The sequence below is a fragment of the Arvicola amphibius genome, chromosome 3 (genome assembly GCF_903992535.2).
Source record: "Arvicola amphibius chromosome 3, mArvAmp1.2, whole genome shotgun sequence".
In the NCBI taxonomy this organism is placed as follows: domain Eukaryota; kingdom Metazoa; phylum Chordata; class Mammalia; order Rodentia; family Cricetidae; genus Arvicola; species Arvicola amphibius.
This window is the reverse complement of record NC_052049.1, coordinates 52,368,079-52,385,200: the sequence shown is the minus strand read 5'-3', so window position 1 is coordinate 52,385,200 and position 17,122 is coordinate 52,368,079. Positions and strand designations below refer to the sequence as shown.

The window sequence follows — 17,122 nt, the reverse complement described above, 5'->3', positions numbered from 1 at the left end:
AAAGCCACTTTTTATTTACATATAGATCTTGCCACATACATACTTTGCGCTAAGGCATAGGCATATCGACTGAATGGTGTTCTTTGAGGCTTTTTCTTTGGCTTTTGTGTTTACTACTTTCTCTCCCTCACCTTTCCCATCAACTTCCACCTCAGTCTGTAGTGTCTCCTTGCTTATTTTCCTAACCTAAGTCTGTGGAGATGGCTCCATATAGGAGTTTTGGACGCCATGATGGTGTGCAAGTAGGAGACTTTCTATAGAAGCCATATTTTGAATTTTGACACTCGATCTTTTCTGGTCAGCAACACACAGCACGGGCAGCTAGATAGGAATGTCCAGCTGCAGCTCTTAGGAACCTGGCAGTCGTGAGAGGAAACAGCTGGTGCCCTGTAGCGCACTGTGGTGCTCAGTCACGGTGCTTGGGAGACTAAGTGTATTAAATGCAGTTTCTACATAGGTAGAAATGTATTTCCCACATATAATGAGGCTGTAACCACATTGTGAACTGAAGAACACCTGTGTCTTTACAACACTACAGTGATCAGGTATTATCCAGAAATGATGTGATTTATATACACTTTACAGCATCTACAATTCCTCCCCCCACCCCAAAACCTTCCCCTAGAACACCTGGCAGATTCCCCACCCTTTGAATGGCTGCATACTATTTCCTGATGCAAACAGACATTGTATACTCAGCTATGATTCCCATTCTAAATAATAATGAAATAAACATCTAGCACAGAAGACTTCATGTATTGGCACCTTTAGTTCTAAAGAATAGATATCACATCTATTAGTTTTTAACTAATGTAGAAACTTCCAGATAGACTTCCTCAAAGCTCTCTGACCTTCAGCAGGAAAGTGACCGTGCCCTGTTTTCTGCCGACTTCCTGACTCTGATGGTTATACCTGCCCACCTCTGGATGTTAGGGTGGTGGATGTACAGTGCCCCTTTGCTCTTGCCGTCATAGCATTTCCCTGAACTGCCTTCCCACAGACATTTGAATTGGCCTGAAGTCATTTGCCTACTCACGTTTCTTGTCTGTTTTGTACTGGGTCGTTTGCCTTTTAAAGTCCCCCTGTAAGAACTCCCGGTGTGTTCTGTGTGACAGGAATCCCAAAGGCAGGTGGAGGAGCCTGGGCTTTTCTGTTGGGTTCCAGGTGAAGCTGGAATGAACTTGGCTGTATTCCAGGCTGGGCAGATGTTAGGACTGGGCTTCGGCCCTGGTTATGAAGTCATATCACATGGAGCCAGGACGCATCCCCCTATGGAGGACTGAGAAGGTGGGGCAGTTCCATACCGTGCTGTCTCCCATTGGTTAAGACCTCCGACAGTAAAGGGCTGGCCAGGCAAAGGATGTCCTTCTCCATCACCTTGGAGGGGCAGCACTGTGCTGGTCCACATTCTGTAGTGTTGCCTGTCCCTGACTCAGGTGAGGGACAAAGCACAGAGCTAGTGTCCTCCTGCTGTGTCCACCTAAACTCTTCCAACAGACGGCACAATTGGCTGCTGCTCCTCTGAGCATCTCAGAATTTACAGGAAACCCAGCTCTCAGTTAACAGCGATGTCAAAAGCTCGACAGTGACGGGTCACCCATGGCACTGTTAGAGGTGCTGAGCAGTGGGGACTCTGAGCCCTTGGCACAAGAGAAAGAAACCTGAGGCTCACATGACAGTCAGAATGGCAGAGCAGCCATCAAGGCATTTCAAATTTATGAAATAAACTAGATTCACTATAAGAGCATTTCCTCTTCTGTTTATGTCTGGTCATTAAAAGGAGCCCTGGAAAGGTTTGACTCAAGGTAGAAGAAAACGGAGTTCTTAACAATAACAAAGATAGGGTATATAGAAAAATTTAGGTAAAGCTAGCTAATTAAACTGTTTCTAATATTAGCATCATGTTAATTAACTAACGTCATGTAAAAAGTAAATATTTTTACATTACTTTTTACTTCTTAGATTAATATTTGGTCAGCAGACAGAGGACTGGGTTTCACTGTGACATATATATATATATATGTATATATATACATATATATATATATATATATATATATATGTCCATATTTTGTTCTTGCTCGTGCCCCCTCACCCGTCTTGCTGGTTTTCTTTCTCCCCTAAATGCTTCTACCTTCTGTTTCTATGACATATGTATCCTGTTATCCTTTCTTGTCCCCTCCCTAGCCCTATAGACTCCTTTCTCTACTTTCTGCATCCATGTCCGACACAGATACATACGTTTGTATATTAACTTAAACCTACATTCTGGCCGGGCGGCGGTGGCGCACGCCTTTAATCCCAGCACTCGGGAGGCAGAGGCAGGCGGATCTCTGTGAGTTCGAGACCAGCCTGGTCTACAAGAGCTAGTTCCAGGACAGGCTCCAAAGCCACAGAGAAACCCTGTCTCGAAAAACCAAAAAAAAAAAAAAACAAAACCTACATTCTGTATCTGAGGGAAACCATGGCGGTTTTCTGAGTGGGGCTTATTGACTTCACAGACGACTCCTCGCTGTCATCCACTGTCCTGCGAATGTCATAATCTCACTTTTCTTTGTATGTGTATGCCACATCTTTATATGTGTATGCCATCATCTGTTGACAGACATCTAAACTGGTTCAGAATCTTTTTTAAAAGTACTTTACTAGTTTATTTTTAATTATGTGTATTTGCGGGGTGTGCACATAAGTACCCCTGGCCCTGGAGTTTTAAGTGGTTGTCACCCAGCATGAGGGCTGGGAACTGAGCCTGAGTTCTCTGCTAGGGCACTGTACTCTTAACTGTTAAGCCATCTCTTCAGCCCCTGGTTCCATATCTCGACCATTATGAATAGTTCAGCAATAAACATGGATGTGCAAATATTTCTGTGGTATGTTGACTTTGAATGGTTCAGGTATATGTATACTATGTACGATACAGATAGATAATACCGTATTTATGGATTTAATTTTCTAAGGACCCCCAAACACTAATAAGCATAATCACTATACTAACTTACATTTCTGCCAGCCTTAGAGAAAGGTTCCTTTTTTCCTAAGTCTTGGCCACCATTTTTTGGTAATTTTTTTTGATGATAGATACAGAGTGTACATAAATAGGCTTAAGACAAAAATCACATGATTTCTTCTCAGGTGCAGGAAAGCCTTGAAGAAATGAAGACAGACAGAACATACCTCAGCACCTATTGCGATCAGGGATGTTAGTCTGTAGTTTTTCTCTTTGCTGTGTCCATGTCCAGACTTGGCTACTATCCAGGCAATGCTGGCTTTATAAAGAGAGGGTAGTAAGGATGCTTCTTTTTCTATTTTACGGAGTACTTTTGAGGCGAATTTGTATTAGCTTCTTCATTTAAATGTTTGATAGAATTTAGCAGTGACCCCACCTTTCTTTGTTGGGAGACTTCAATGCCTGTTACAAAACTGCTTAAATTGATCGTATCCTCTAGACTTTTAATTTTGTGGGTCATATGCAGCTAGGAATTTACTCATTCCTCCTGGATCTTACAGTATGGAAAACATCTTCAAAAATGTGTGCAAATCCCTCAGAGTTCATTAGGATCTAATGTTCCCTCCTTCGGTTCGTCGCTAGTTTTACACACTGGGATAGATAGTCTCTCATTATTTTGGTCAGACCAGTTAGAGGGTTGTCATCCTGAGATTATTGTTTTCAAAGAACTGACTTTTTAATTGATTTTTATATATTATTCTTTTAGTTTACATTTCATTAATTTCTGTCCCTGTCTTAATAATTTCCTGTCACCTCCTCCTCTGGAGTTTAGCTTGTTCATCTGTAACACCCTGGGGTTCATCAGTCTTTTGTTGCAGCCTGTCTGGATTTTTAATGTAAGCCACAAAGCTATAAATCGTCCTCTGACTGCACCCCAGAGGCTCTGCTTTTGTATTCACTTGAAATTTCCTCCCTGAGTTTTTCAAGATCCACTGTTCCAAAAAAAAAAAAAAAAAGTGTGGTCTACTTCTACATGTATGGCTAGTTCCTGTAGTTCCTCTCTGGTTCTGCTGCCTTTGTATTTATTAAGAATTTAAGAACAAGGAATCCTGTTCCACGGGCCACGGAAAAGAACTTATGACCCATGTCTTTTGGATGGATAGTCTGCATATATCTCTAGTTTACAGAATAGTTTAACTCTGAAATTTCTTGGATCTTTAGTTTGGATGTCCTGTCTGGAGATGGGATTGAGTATGGAAAGCACCAACTATTATTATTATTATGTCAGGAAATTTCTACCTTTTATACCCATTATTTGTTTTGTAAAATTGGGAACCCAAATATATATACCATATATACACTACACACACATATAATATATATATATACATATTTACAACATGTACCTATGCAGATGTTCTATTTTTCCTGGTCTTTTTATGGATTTAACAGATTCTTTAATTTTATGATCTCTGCCCCTGCTCCCTCAGGACCTGGTAGCATGAGCAGTCACTGGCTACCTGGTTCTCCCTTGGCCATGATGCTTCCTAAGTCCTCAGAAGAACCCAAAGGGTCTAACTATTATTTTTTTAACTTTCGGAGAAAGTTTGTCTAGATCCGTACATTTGGCCCATTTCCAACTCGTTCACTAAAGAACAGATGCCTCCTTTTTATGGCCTTGGGGGTGTGAGCATATTATGTGGGTGAGTTGTGCTCCTCATGGAAAGGACAGTCACTGACCAGTGAGATGGCCCAGCAGAAAAGCACTAGCCATGCGTGCGTGACAACCCCAGAGCCTGCGTAAAGATGGAGAGAAGCACCGATCCCACAGCGGTGCGCTCTGGTCTGCACACCCGTGCTGCGATGCACACAGAGACATCCCAGACTTGGTCATTACAGTTACAACACCACGTTTAGATCCCCAAGTAGATCCTTCAGACAAAGCATGCACCGTTAGTTTTCTTCCCCCACCCTCAAGTGGAAGTGCCAAGCAAGCTTGTACCATTTAGTTAGGATAAACAATAAAGGCTAATTGTTTGTCATATGTCTTGAGCACTTATAAAATGCCCAGGAAAGAAAGAAAGACAATACCAGACAGGCATCCACTAGTCATTCTCCTGCTACCTAAGACTGTTCCTCTGGACTTCTATGGGTCTTGTGATCAATCTTGACTTATCCTGTACACGTGTTTCTACTTTGGAACCTAGGTGGGTTAAGAACCTCCAGGGCTATAACCAGCTCCTCAAGATCATTGAGACCCGGCTCATCATTTGATTTAAAGGCAACAGTTTAGGAGTCCATTTTGTGCATATTTGAAAGCATATAATGGCTTTCGGTATGGCCAGTTTTCTTCTAAATATATTGTTGTAATCACCACTCTCAATATGTAGAGCTTGGGATCAAACCCAGGCACTGTGTATGCTGAGTAAGCACTGTAAGATCTCCAGGCCTTAGCAGTTTCTTGATATATGTGCTACTTTTCTTCGGAAGAGAACGCTTAGTGCAAGAAGGGCTAGACACATTTTTCTTAGACATTGGCATTTAATGCTTGAGTATTAAGGAGGGGAGGAAAAATACACTCCAAGATTTACACCATAAAAAGGAAAGTTTTGTCCTCAACTAACATTTATAGGATCTGTGTGTATATAATAATGATTACTGTTGTTCTTCCTCTCCCCCGACCCCTGGATACAGACACTGCAGAAGGAATGAGAAGTGAAAAGCCCCTTGTGACCATGGAAGACAGCTGGAGGCCTGATGACACTGCAGGGCAGAGCGGCCCCTGTCCCGGGCTGGCACCCGCCGCTCCGGACCATCTGGGGGCGCCGTACTCCGAAGCCTGGGGCTACTTCCATCTGGCCCCGGCTCGGCCGGGGCACCCGACGGGCACCTGGGCCACCTGCCGGCTGTGCGGAGAGCAGGTGGGCGGCCATCCGGGCTTCCAGGCGTGGACGCGGGCCCTGTGGCGACACCTGAGCGGCGCGCACCTGCGGGAGCTGGAGAAGAGCGGGGCTCGGAGCTCGCCGCCCGCGGCGCCCTGCCCTCCACCGCCCGGCCCCGCAGCCTTGGCCGCAGAGGGCGACTGGGCGCGCCTGCTGGAGCAGATGGGCGCCCTCGCCGTGCGCGGCAGCCGGCGGGAACTGGAGCTGGAGCGGCGAGAGGCGGCCCTCCGGCAGGCGGAGCGCGCGCTAGAGCGCAGGCGCAGGGCTCTGCGGCAGGAGGAGCGCGCCATGGCGCAGGCGCGTCGCCAGCTACAGGCCGAGCGCGAAGCGCTGAGAACCTGGCTTCGAGAGCAGAGCCCAGGGGTCGGGTTCTCGGCACCTCCCTCTCCTCGGCCTCTGCTGCTCAAGGAGGATCCTGATGGGGACGTCCCCGGCGACGTTATCACCAAGGTCCTGCTATAGCGAGGCCACTCTGTGCTTGGCAGCGCCCCCAAGGACTTCTTACTGGAGCCCGGATAGGGTGCTCAGCATGGACCACATAGCATGAGATTTACTCCAGCAACCTCATGGTAGTGCCTTAGGGCTGGAGGCTCTTAAATTCAGAAGGCTCACTAAACACCAAAGACTCATCACACCTCGTGCTTATATGCCTGGCAGGGGTAGGGAGAGGGGCATGGAAATGAAAATGTGTGTCGTTTCCCCCCCCCCCCCCCAGGGTCTACTCTTTCCTAGTGTTTAAACTTGGCCCAGCACCAAGTTCCAAAAAGGGACTTTGAGTTTCATTGACTCCTGGTTCCCTTCCTTCAGCAGCTATAGAACCCTGCATTGGGCCAGTCCCAGAAAGACTCCTTTGCTCCCGTCTGCTCACATGGCTCACCCAAAGCCATGAGCACCTTTTTCCTTAAGTAATCTCTCCCTGGATCCGACCCAATGGAGGTATATTCTCCCATTGCCTGTCACCTTACTTGCAAGACATCATCTGTCACTAGGAAGATCAGTTCCTTGCCCCACAGGCCCCCAAAGACCTCCCCCTGAACCAAAGGAGAAACTTGAGGCCACACCGCTCCATCACCTTCCAGTATCAACCCCTGTCTCTTTCCCTCCCTTTCTCCAGCTTGTTCCCCCACAATGCCCCTTACCCCTGAAGGTCAAGAAGTCCTTGCCCACACTTGCCGTGCCCGATTCCACTGGTCCCTTCCCATGTGTCATTGCCATCCAAAGCCAAATATTATTTCTCTCAGCCCTTGTCGCTCTCCTTAATATGATTTTCTATTTTTTTAAAGACAGTCTTTAAAGACTGTCTTTCTATGTAGCTCTGGCTGTCCTGGAACTCACTGTGCAGACTAGGCTGGCCTCGAACTCAGAAAGATCCACCTACCTTAGCCTCCTAGAGACTAAAGGTGTACACAGTTACCAAACACTTTATTCAGACCACTTTTGTCCTCAAGTACTTTTTTTTTTAAAATTTGAACCATCTAGGAAAATTGAAAGGGTAATAAAATGAATATCCATATATATATATATATATATATATATGATATATGTTATCACATATATATGACAGTTTTTTTAAGCATCCACATATATTTCAGATTTGTCTGGTGGTTTATGTGGGCCAACTTCTACATCCAGTTCCTGGTCCATTTCCTTGTAGAGCTTAGGTAACTTCTGCAAGCTACTCACTGGGATATCCCAGCCTTGACTATTCTCTCTGGGTCTGGACATTTATGCCCAGTTACCTGTTCCATGACTCTCCCTACGACTTGTATATCCTGCCACCACTGACAACTGATAGCTAGTGTCTTCTGGACACTTAAAGCATTATCAAGCACACCACAGCTCCTAGGTGAGGTACTGCTACCGTGCCTCCTGCTTCATGCCCAAGAAAAATGCCAGCTAGGTGTCTCAGCGGGTAAAGGTGCTTGCCGCGAGGCCTGAAGACCAGGGTGCAATCAGGATCTGTCCCACACGGTGGAAGGAGAGAACCTATTCCCACAAGTTCTCCGGCGTCCATACATGCTCTATGGCATACCCCCACACAGTAAATTCAATAAAAGTATTTTTAAAGAAAAAAAAATGGGAGGTTAATTTGTACGAGATTACAGCTAGTGAAGTGGTCAAGTCAGGATCGGCACGTGACCAGCTGTCTGCAGGTGCCGTGTCCTTCCTAGCTGCTGCACTGTCCCCTGGTCGCCTGTCCTGCCTCCATTTCCTGCTTGTGGAAATAGTGATATTAACATCGCCTGAGCCTTCACCACGTGCCACAGCTGTGCTAAATGTATGGCGACGCACTGTTGCAATCCCTGCACGTGGGAGGTGAGGCAGGAGAATCAGGTGTTCAAGGTCGTCCTGAGACCAACCTGCGTTACCCGGGACCTTGTCTCCAAAGACCACTCCCAGACCGCACGTAGCAACCGCTGGCGTGCTCATCGTGGAGATGAGGACACATTCTCACAGGCTTTCCCTTCGCCCTTGCCCAACTGCTATGAAGCAGAATGCTGCTGGAATGCATTCACAGAAGCCTGGGCACTGCTGAGCTTATGTCTGTGAAGCACGGCACCCTCCTTCCGTCATGCTCCATACACCTGGGATTCATCTTATCACTGCCCGCCACGTCTCTCAACTTGGCCACAGCCCTGTTCTTAGTACCTCTGCCCCGTTTTGCCTGCCTTCCTCTAAACCCCTTCAGTCTCCGGGTGTAAACATCCCACCCAGGGCTGGGGTGTGGCTCGGTAGCAGCACAGCTGCCTAGCATGTGGTAAGTCCACCCATCTGGGAGATCATGAATCTTCCGTAAAGGTATTAACGTCTCTGACCAGGCCAGTCAGTATATGGCTGCTTGGGGTCTTGTCTTCCCTGGGGCTGGGCAAGTCACTCATCTGTGCTTAAAAGTTGTCCTGTCTTATAATTCATTTATCTTTAATTCTCTAAAAAAAAATCCTAACAGATTAACTGGAAGTAGCGTGTGTGTATGTGTGTGTGTGGGAGGGGGTGGTCATTCACTAGCACTGAATGACCTAGAACTTTCTATGTAGACCAAACTAGCCTCAAATTCACAGAGATCCACCTGCCTCTGCCTCCAGAGTGTTTGGATTAAAGGCATATGAGCCACATCCCTGCTCAATTTTTTTTTAATTCTTTAGTTGATAAGCAAAGGTTTGAAAGGTGACAGTTATTAGATTCTCGGTTTGGCTCCAATAGATAAATTTTGCTTGTCATGGGGGAATAGTTTGTAAGACTTCCTTTTTTTTTTTTTTTTTTTTTTTTTTTTTTTTTTTTTTTTTTTTTTTTTGCAGCTGGCTTGAATGAATGTCACAGTTTAAGACAGAAAGCCCCAGAGTCCACCATTTCACTAATTGTTTGCAATGTTTATGTTAGCCTAATAACTCTTAATGATTGGAATTTAGCCTCGGATACATTTTTAAATCAGGCTGTGAAATCTGAATTTGGATATTTTAGAAGCAAAGACGATTCTGAGAAATCTTACTCCTGTCTTCCCAATGATCAGAGCCATCAAACTAAGGAGCCCCTTTTAGAGTTATCCCTTTCTAGTCTTTACCATAGAGAACATGGACAGGAGCCAGAGCGGCCTGGGTGCTGGCTGTGGGAGTCAGGGAAGAAGCTAACTCTGCCTTTTACACATCAACAATTGTAATTCTCTATACCAAACCTTACTTATACAAATTATTGACATTTGCAAGCAAATCCTTTCCCTCTGCACTCGACTTTCTTAGTCAAAGACAAGGGTGTATATTGCCACCATTTCCAAAAAAGCCTAGAGAGAAAAACATCCCTAATTCACTCTGCCATCATTTGACAGAAGAGGAAAGTGTGCTGACCACTCAGCAGAAGGTGGCAGTGGCGGGCCACCTATCTCCAGCCTCCTATGTGGGCATCCTGCCTCTGGCCTTGAGGGCTCCTGGCAAGCCTTGAGGGCTTGTCCTGTTGGGACAAGCGGCATGGCGTTTGGCATTTTGGCATTCTGGAATCAGCAGAGGGGGCATTTGAGAGCTCAGAGGTGGGGTCAGGGATTAGGTCAACACTCTGACCAGGGCAGACTGTGCACAGGGAGCTGTCGTTGCTGGCTGGTAACCAGGACATGTCTTGCATGTATCAGTGGGGCTGTCTAAGGTGACAGGGCTTGCCGATGGCACCACCCTGGTGCTGTAATGAGAGGGGAGAATGTGGTGCTTGGAATGACAACTCTCTCCTGTTACAGTGTTTCTCTGCTAGAGACTGGTAGAGAAACAAGGGCATAAAGCAAGCAGGGCAATGATACCACCAGAACTGCCATCCTTGGCTTGGATTTGATTGACATGGCCTGAGTTTCCACTGTGACTGCTGTGCCCTTAAAAACCCCAGACTGGAGTCAACGAACACTGGTCTGGTTTTGCCTTTTGCTGATTTATTTTGTTCTCTTTCTGGACATTATACTAGTTAGTATCAATTGTCGACCCGTCCCAGCCTAGAGTCACCTAAGAAGGGAGTCTCAGTTAAGGGATTACCCAGCTCAAACTGGCTATGCCTGTTGAGGACTGTCTTGCTTAACAAAGGAGATCCTAGTCCACTGTGGGCAGCGCCATTCCCTGGCAGGCAATCCTGGGCTGTGTAAGAGCTAACAAAGCTGAGCCCTTTGGTAAGCTGGCAAGCAGCATTGCTTCTGACTTCCTCAAGGCCTGGCTGTGGCCAGAAGTGAAAGGCAGATAAGCTCTTGCCTTCTGCTTGTTGCCTTGGTCAGGGTGTTTGTCAGAGCAACAGGAAGGAAGCTAGGACAGCTCGATTCGGGAGCTCCATTTCTAAGACTTTGTACCCTTCAGCCTCCTCAATGTGCTCCTTTGCCTGGAAAATGGATGGGACAATCTAAGTAAGAGCCCTTTGGCTCTCTTCCACTACAGTGACAGAAAAGACACTAGAACGACAATTGTTAGTTCAGGGACCCAGTTGCTTGGGTAACTAGATTTCATTACCTGCATTTAGAAATTTATGATGCTGTTGTAGAGCCAAGGGTGGGGTAAGGAAGACACTAGGCCAATGCTGACGTAAGATTAGACCCAAGGACTAGGACTCCATTTCTTACTTTACCTGAAAAGGAGTTCAAACCCCATCCTAAGGCCCTTGGGAAGGACAGGCTCCCTGGGAGCGGGTGCTTGAGGGAGGCTGCACACAAGGTCAGAAACAGTTTGCAAAGTCTCTCCTTCCCAACCGCAAAGGAACTGCTCCCTCCAATCAAAGTTGCTATCTGTGATTGCAGGTCACACAACAAGCCTTACAGTCATCCCCTACATAGTGACCTGGGAGAGTATACAGTTACTTCAAAAGTATGTCCTGCTTACAAACGCCTCTCAGAGCAATCACCAGATCTAGCCCATTTTTTATTGCTTTTATTGAGCTATATATTTTTTCTCCACTCCCCTCCCTTCCTCCTTCTTCCCCTTCTGCCCACACTCCCAATTCCCCACACTCCCAATTTACTCAGGAGATCTTGTCTTTTTCAACTTCCCATGTGAATTAGATCCATGTATGTTTCTCTTAGGATCCTCATTGTTGTCTAGGTTCTCTGGGATTGTGAGTTGTAGGCTGGGTTTTCTTTGCTTTATGTCTAAAAGTCACTTATGAGTGAGTACATATTATATTTGTCTCAGTCTGGGTTACCTTACTTAATATGATGTTTTCTAGATCCATCCATATGCCCACACATTTCAAGATGTCATTTTTTTCTGCTGTGTAGTACTCCACATCTTCTTTATCCATTCTTTGGTCAAGGGGCATTTAGGTTGTTTCTCTAGCCCATTTTTAAAGATATTCTTTGAGTTAGCAAATATGCATCTTTAAGAAAATTTTTTCATATTTAAAAATAGTGCTAGAGCCCAGAGACTATGGTGCATGATTAGCCAGGTTAATGTTTCTGACTAACAAGAGGAAATGATGGTGCAGCCATAATTACTTTCGTGTGACTAATAAGAGGGCCTGACAGCACCATGCCTTAGGGTTAAGTAAGGCATCATAGTTACAGAAGAGATTAAAGCCCGTTTTAGTTGGTTTATGACACGGAACGCTAGCAGCCATTATGTCCTTAAACAGTATTAAATGTTTCTTATGAAAGCCTTAATTATGATATTTCCGAGACCAGACTTCATAGAATTAAAATAGAGCTTTAAGAAAGAAGTATTAAATGGTAATGAAAGCCTTGTTCTCTCAGAATGATTCTCATGGGCTTTTGGTCAAGGTAAGTTATGTTCAGGTGAATGAGCTGGTGACCTTTCTAACCTTTGAGTCTGCCAGTAATGGGAAGTTAAGTAATTCACTCTCACTTGTTCAAATACATCTAATAACATTCCGCAAGCTACTTCTGTCTTCTGCTCACTGAGCGGTACTATACCATGGCGAGTTCACACAGATGATGAGAGCTCACTTCTCCAAAGAATAACTTTGCGAGCACTTTCTTCCTGAGCAGACAGGGACGTCCTTATATCCGTACACATGGGCCTCCCCTGCTCTCCTGTTCCCCTCTGTGGCCTCCAGGGACTGTCTCAGTCAGCACCAACACCTTGCAGCCTGACTCACGGTTTCTGTCTTGATTTTTGGTGTGACCCTCATCTACTGCTAGATTGGGAAGGGTGTGACCCGATGTCTATGCTGCTGTCTTTCTACACGCTCAGGCCGTAAGATAAGATGCTGCACCATCAAATGAGGGTCCACAGCCTCAGCAAGATTTTATTGTTATCTTTGTGTCTCAAATCTCAAAAGGATGACTAAGAATAGTTAAAGACAAAGTTCATAAGACTCCTCTAAGTAGATTTGAAGACAGATCTGAAAACATGAAAAGGGAATAAAACTCCTCCCCCCCCCCACCCCCAGAAATCTAGCTTTAAAACTCTGGATATGAATGAAAACTCTTTGGATCAAAACCATGTTGTTATCGGGCCTTTCACGGATCATTTGGCCTTTGCATTTTGCCCAGTTCTAGCTGAAAATAAACATAGGCTCCATGAAGGCAGCAGGCTGTCCATGTGCCTTGTTCTGTGGCCTCGCTAAGAACCTGAAACAATACCTCAGTTAAGGAATGCCTGAATTTTCTTGATTAGAGATTGATGGGGAGGACCCAGCTCGCTGAGGGAGGTGCCATCCCTGGGCCGGTGGTCCTAGGCTCTATTAGAAAACAGTATGAGCAAGCTATGAGGGCTAGAATGTAGAAGTGTAAGCCGAACAAACCCTTTCCTCACAACGGGCTTTCAATCATGGTGTTTTATCACAGCAATAGGAACCCTGACTAAGACCCAGGCAAAGCAGAGGTGGCATGTTACTTATTGGTATCGCTCCTGATGGTGGTATTGTGGATGCAGCGCTAACCTCAGCCAGGCTCTTCAAAACAGTTGTGCTAGACTCTTGCTGCCATAAGACTAGCAGAACTCTACAAGAATCCTGCAACTATTTCCATCTTGGCCAGAGGGGCAGCACGCCCCCTGGTGGTCGAACAGTGAGACGTAACGGGTGTCTAGAAACAAGGCTGTGGTTGGTCCAAATCCAAAGCATCGATGAGTGGAGCTGTGACTGACTGTCCAAAACAAACTGTGATAGTGCAGACATTCCCCAGCTACACAAGCCGGCTGCTCAGACTCACTCCGCCGGTCGGCTGAGAGGCACGCTCCTTTGTTGCCTCCATTGCTGGGGCAAAGCAGGCCCAACAACAGGCTTTTCTTTAGAATGGTCTTACCTACTTTCAGCAGTGTAACCTGAGCTAGTGGCAAGGAGAGATGGGGGTGGAGGGAGGGAAGCCACAGCAGAGGCACCAGGCCCCGGGATCTCCACAAGCTCGCTGAGACATGCTGGCTTGTACCCTGGTTGGCCCAGCAGGAGCCGCAGTGTGGAAGTTATAAAGTGCAGCATTCGGAGCCAGTGGCTGAACAGTTTGAGAGTGGCCAGAGCAAGAAGGGAAATCGAGAGAGAGGACAAGAAAGTGGGGGCTGAGGCTAAAGGATGAGGAGCTGTAAGGAGTCAGAGAAGAAAAGCTGCAACCCCCGTGCCGGAAGAGACCCAGGGAGCTGACAAGCGTTTGGACCGAGGGTCTCAGACCACAGACTAAGAACTGTTAACACTGGCACTGCAGGGTTAGAGACATGGGAGCGGGGTGCACACGGACTGTGACCCAGCTTCTGCCTGCCCACTCCAGCGGCTCACCGCTACCAGTCAAAGAGCGCCACTAGAGAGAGCACTTGACATATTTCTTGCTGCAGCACCTGAGATTTCTACCCACTTAAAGGAACCCGCAGCCAGCAGGATGGGGTGTCTCTGCCACTTCCAGCAAGCAGGCTTTGACCTTCAACAAAATAAAGCCCCTACCTTTTCTATTTCTTTTTTTAAATACAGACGATGCTGGGGACTCTACCCCAGCCCCCACCCCCAAAACAAACAAAACTACCTCTTCAGCCTGGGTTTTCTAATTCTTTAAGAGCCGGGGATACAAGCTAAGTACCTAGTGCAGCCCCTGATACACAGCCAAAGCGCACTGCATTCCAGCCATGAATTAATTTCCAACGACCTACCAACTAGGTCTGAACTAGGCGCTGAAGAAAACAACGGTGAGAAACACAAACAAGGTTTCCTGCCTTCCATGACAGCACAGCACTGGCTGTAGGCTGAGGACTTGCGTCTCCAGCCGTCCTCTTCCCCCTCCAATCAACCAGTCACCCTGCTAAGGGCAATCCAGTGAAAGCCCCTTCCCAGTTTAACTCTTTCAGTAGTCCCTGGGGTGCAGCTCAGTAGAGCGCTCATGCAGGCATGCATGAGCTCTTAGAATTCACACACAGAGAAAGTAAAATGGAAGTAAAAGTCTGCCTCCTCGGATCGCTAAGTCCATGTGTGAGCGCACATCCTACAACTTGCCTTTAAAGGTCAGAAAGCATTGCCAATGTTTTTTTTTTTTTTAAGATTTGTTTACTTTTATTATGTATACAACATTCTGCCTCCATGTATGCCCCCGTGCCAGAGGAGGGCACCAGATCTCATTACAGATGGTTGTGAGCCATCATGTGGTTGCTGGGAATTGAACCCAGGACCTCTGGAAGACCAGCCTGTGCTCTTAACCACTGAGCCATCTCTCCAGCCCAGCCAAATGTTTCTTTATCAGTGTACAGGAGTTTGAACGGGTAACAAGGCAGTGAGGCTGCACCACGGTTTAACCAACCCCACACTCTACTTCAGGAGAGTTAGGTTACCTGCTTACTCAGGATCTACCGCCTCACTTCGCTGCCCACGGAACCTCAACTGTGTTCCAACAGCAACAAGTTCGGCTCCACCTGCTGCTGGTTCATGATTGGCTTAAGCCAGCTGTGACCACCTGTTCCTTGCTTTGAATGAGTCTCTTGGGGAAAAAAAGGGGGCAGTGTTAGCTTGAGGACACTTGGCTTCCTGACAGAAAAGGGCTGTCATCTTGTACCGTGCTTCCCCATGCATAGTCCTCCAAGACACGGCGATGTCCAGAGTTCCAAAAGTCGCTTTACCACAAACCAAAACTATGACAAGGCAGGGAGGGACCGGGCAGCACCTGGGCTCTGATGAGCAGTATACACAGGCGTGCCGTCTCACTCTGAGGAACCCAAAGCATTCTCTGCAACGCTGAGTCAGACTCAGGGCAGCATGAAGGTGACATTTTAAGAGAAAAATACACATATGGCCAGGTTCCTGGGAGACTGTGTCGACATGTCCCTAAGGACAACTTAGGGGCTAGTTTAAAACTGCTCCCTGGCACCAGCCGTGTACCCCTTCAATTCCACAACTTTACAAAGTTCCTCATGCCTTCTGTTTTCCTATGTTTGGGATTTCTACTCCTTGATGCCCTGGGGAAACATGCCCAGTTAATGCCTGCCCTTTCACAAGAAAACCTGGAAGCCTTCGGAGCTGGGTGGAGCAATCTCAGTTCAGAATCAGTAAAAAGGAAATGCTGAAATAACCCTGTTTCAAAAGCTGGGGGAAAATCCTCTCTTTTTGAGGAGAGCTTCCATTAGCTAATTAATACCAGAAAATGATTTCTGGTACAGTGGATGGCTTCTTCAGTCTCCAACTGTAAATTTCTCATGTTCTGGACAAAAATAAGATGTTGATTAAAATTCAGTAACTTGTAGTTCAATTTAAACAAGAACTTAAAAGCTACTATGTAAATTAGCAAATCTGTACGATGTGAATAAAGTACTACTTAAAATTTGCATTTAAAACAACTTTATGCAAGATCCAAATTGTATATAGCTCACATTTATGCTTCTAAGCCAATAGAAGCTCACATATATTCTACATTGATAGTTTACCAACTGGTTACGCATACATCTCTTTAGTTGTATGATAGAGACATGTATGATAAAATTCCAGACAGAAACAGACATTTATTCAGTACAATAACAGTGAGGCCCTGAGCTTTAGACCTGCCAAGTGGTTTAATAATGCAAGTACTATGCACATACATCTCAGCTTTTACTGCTGTTTTCTAGTTTTCCATTTTCTTAGCAAAAACTCCTAGAAAAGCACTTGCCTCCAAAGTAGACTAAAGGTGGGAAATAGCAGTCATTTACTGAGCTCACGAGGGAGAACCAGCAGAGGCAAACCTGCTCTGAATGTCTGCTGCCACCAGGTCGGGAAACCAGCACCAAAATATAATTTTGATTTCTATTTTAGAGAAATAGCAGAGCACTCCTGCTGCTTCCAAGCTGCGTGTGTGTGTGTGTGTGTGTGTCTGTGTGTGTGTGTGCACGTGCGTGCGTGCGTGCGTGCATGCATGTGTAAGGACACAAAGAAACAGTATCCAAATGAGGAATTATACGACCAAATTCTCCCACCCAGTCCTCTGGGGCCTTGTCAACCGGTCTTCTTTCTCTCCTCCAGTCATAACTCACTCCTCAGCGCCCACCCCCACATGCCCTGTACCACTAGGGGGTGAGATCCACGGGCAACTTTTCATTATGAATTATTTCCACGACTGTATCTTTCATTATGAAAATTTCTTGTACTTGTTCTGAATCTTGAAGACATTTTTCTTTTTTGCAGATGGGAGCTACGGTTTATACTTACTGCCAAAAAAAAAGAGACAGCTCTAGCGTCAACTTCCCAGTGAAGAGCTGTGAATGAGACACCGCCCCCAAAGGCTTGTCCTTGTGCCACTGGTCTGCCAGTGCAAAGAGGACAATTCTGGTTGGTTGCGTATACAAAGGAGACCAATATTTATTCATTTATTCAAGAAATCAAG

The 17,122-nt window shown here is 46.0% G+C and overlaps 1 protein-coding gene and 1 non-coding gene across 2 annotated transcripts; both read left to right on the top strand.

The window, feature by feature from the left end:
* The first annotated feature begins 1,272 nt into the window (after positions 1-1,272).
* LOC119810956 lies at positions 1,273-1,411 on the top strand. Its single transcript, XR_005284891.1, has one exon. It is a non-coding gene; the product is annotated as a small nucleolar RNA SNORA47 (small nucleolar RNA).
* Positions 1,412-5,655: 4,244 nt separating this feature from the next.
* Zbed3 (zinc finger BED-type containing 3) lies at positions 5,656-6,511 on the top strand. Its single transcript, XM_038324414.1, has one exon. It carries the CDS (start codon positions 5,656-5,658, stop codon positions 6,349-6,351), a length of 696 nt encoding a protein of 231 aa, XP_038180342.1. The 3' UTR covers positions 6,352-6,511.
* The last annotated feature ends 10,611 nt before the right edge of the window (positions 6,512-17,122 follow it).

Coding starts and splice junctions, on each gene's coding strand:
- Zbed3 (XM_038324414.1), top strand. CDS start 5,656: ATGAGAAGTGAAAAGCCCCTTGTGACCATGGAAGACAGCTGGAGGCCT.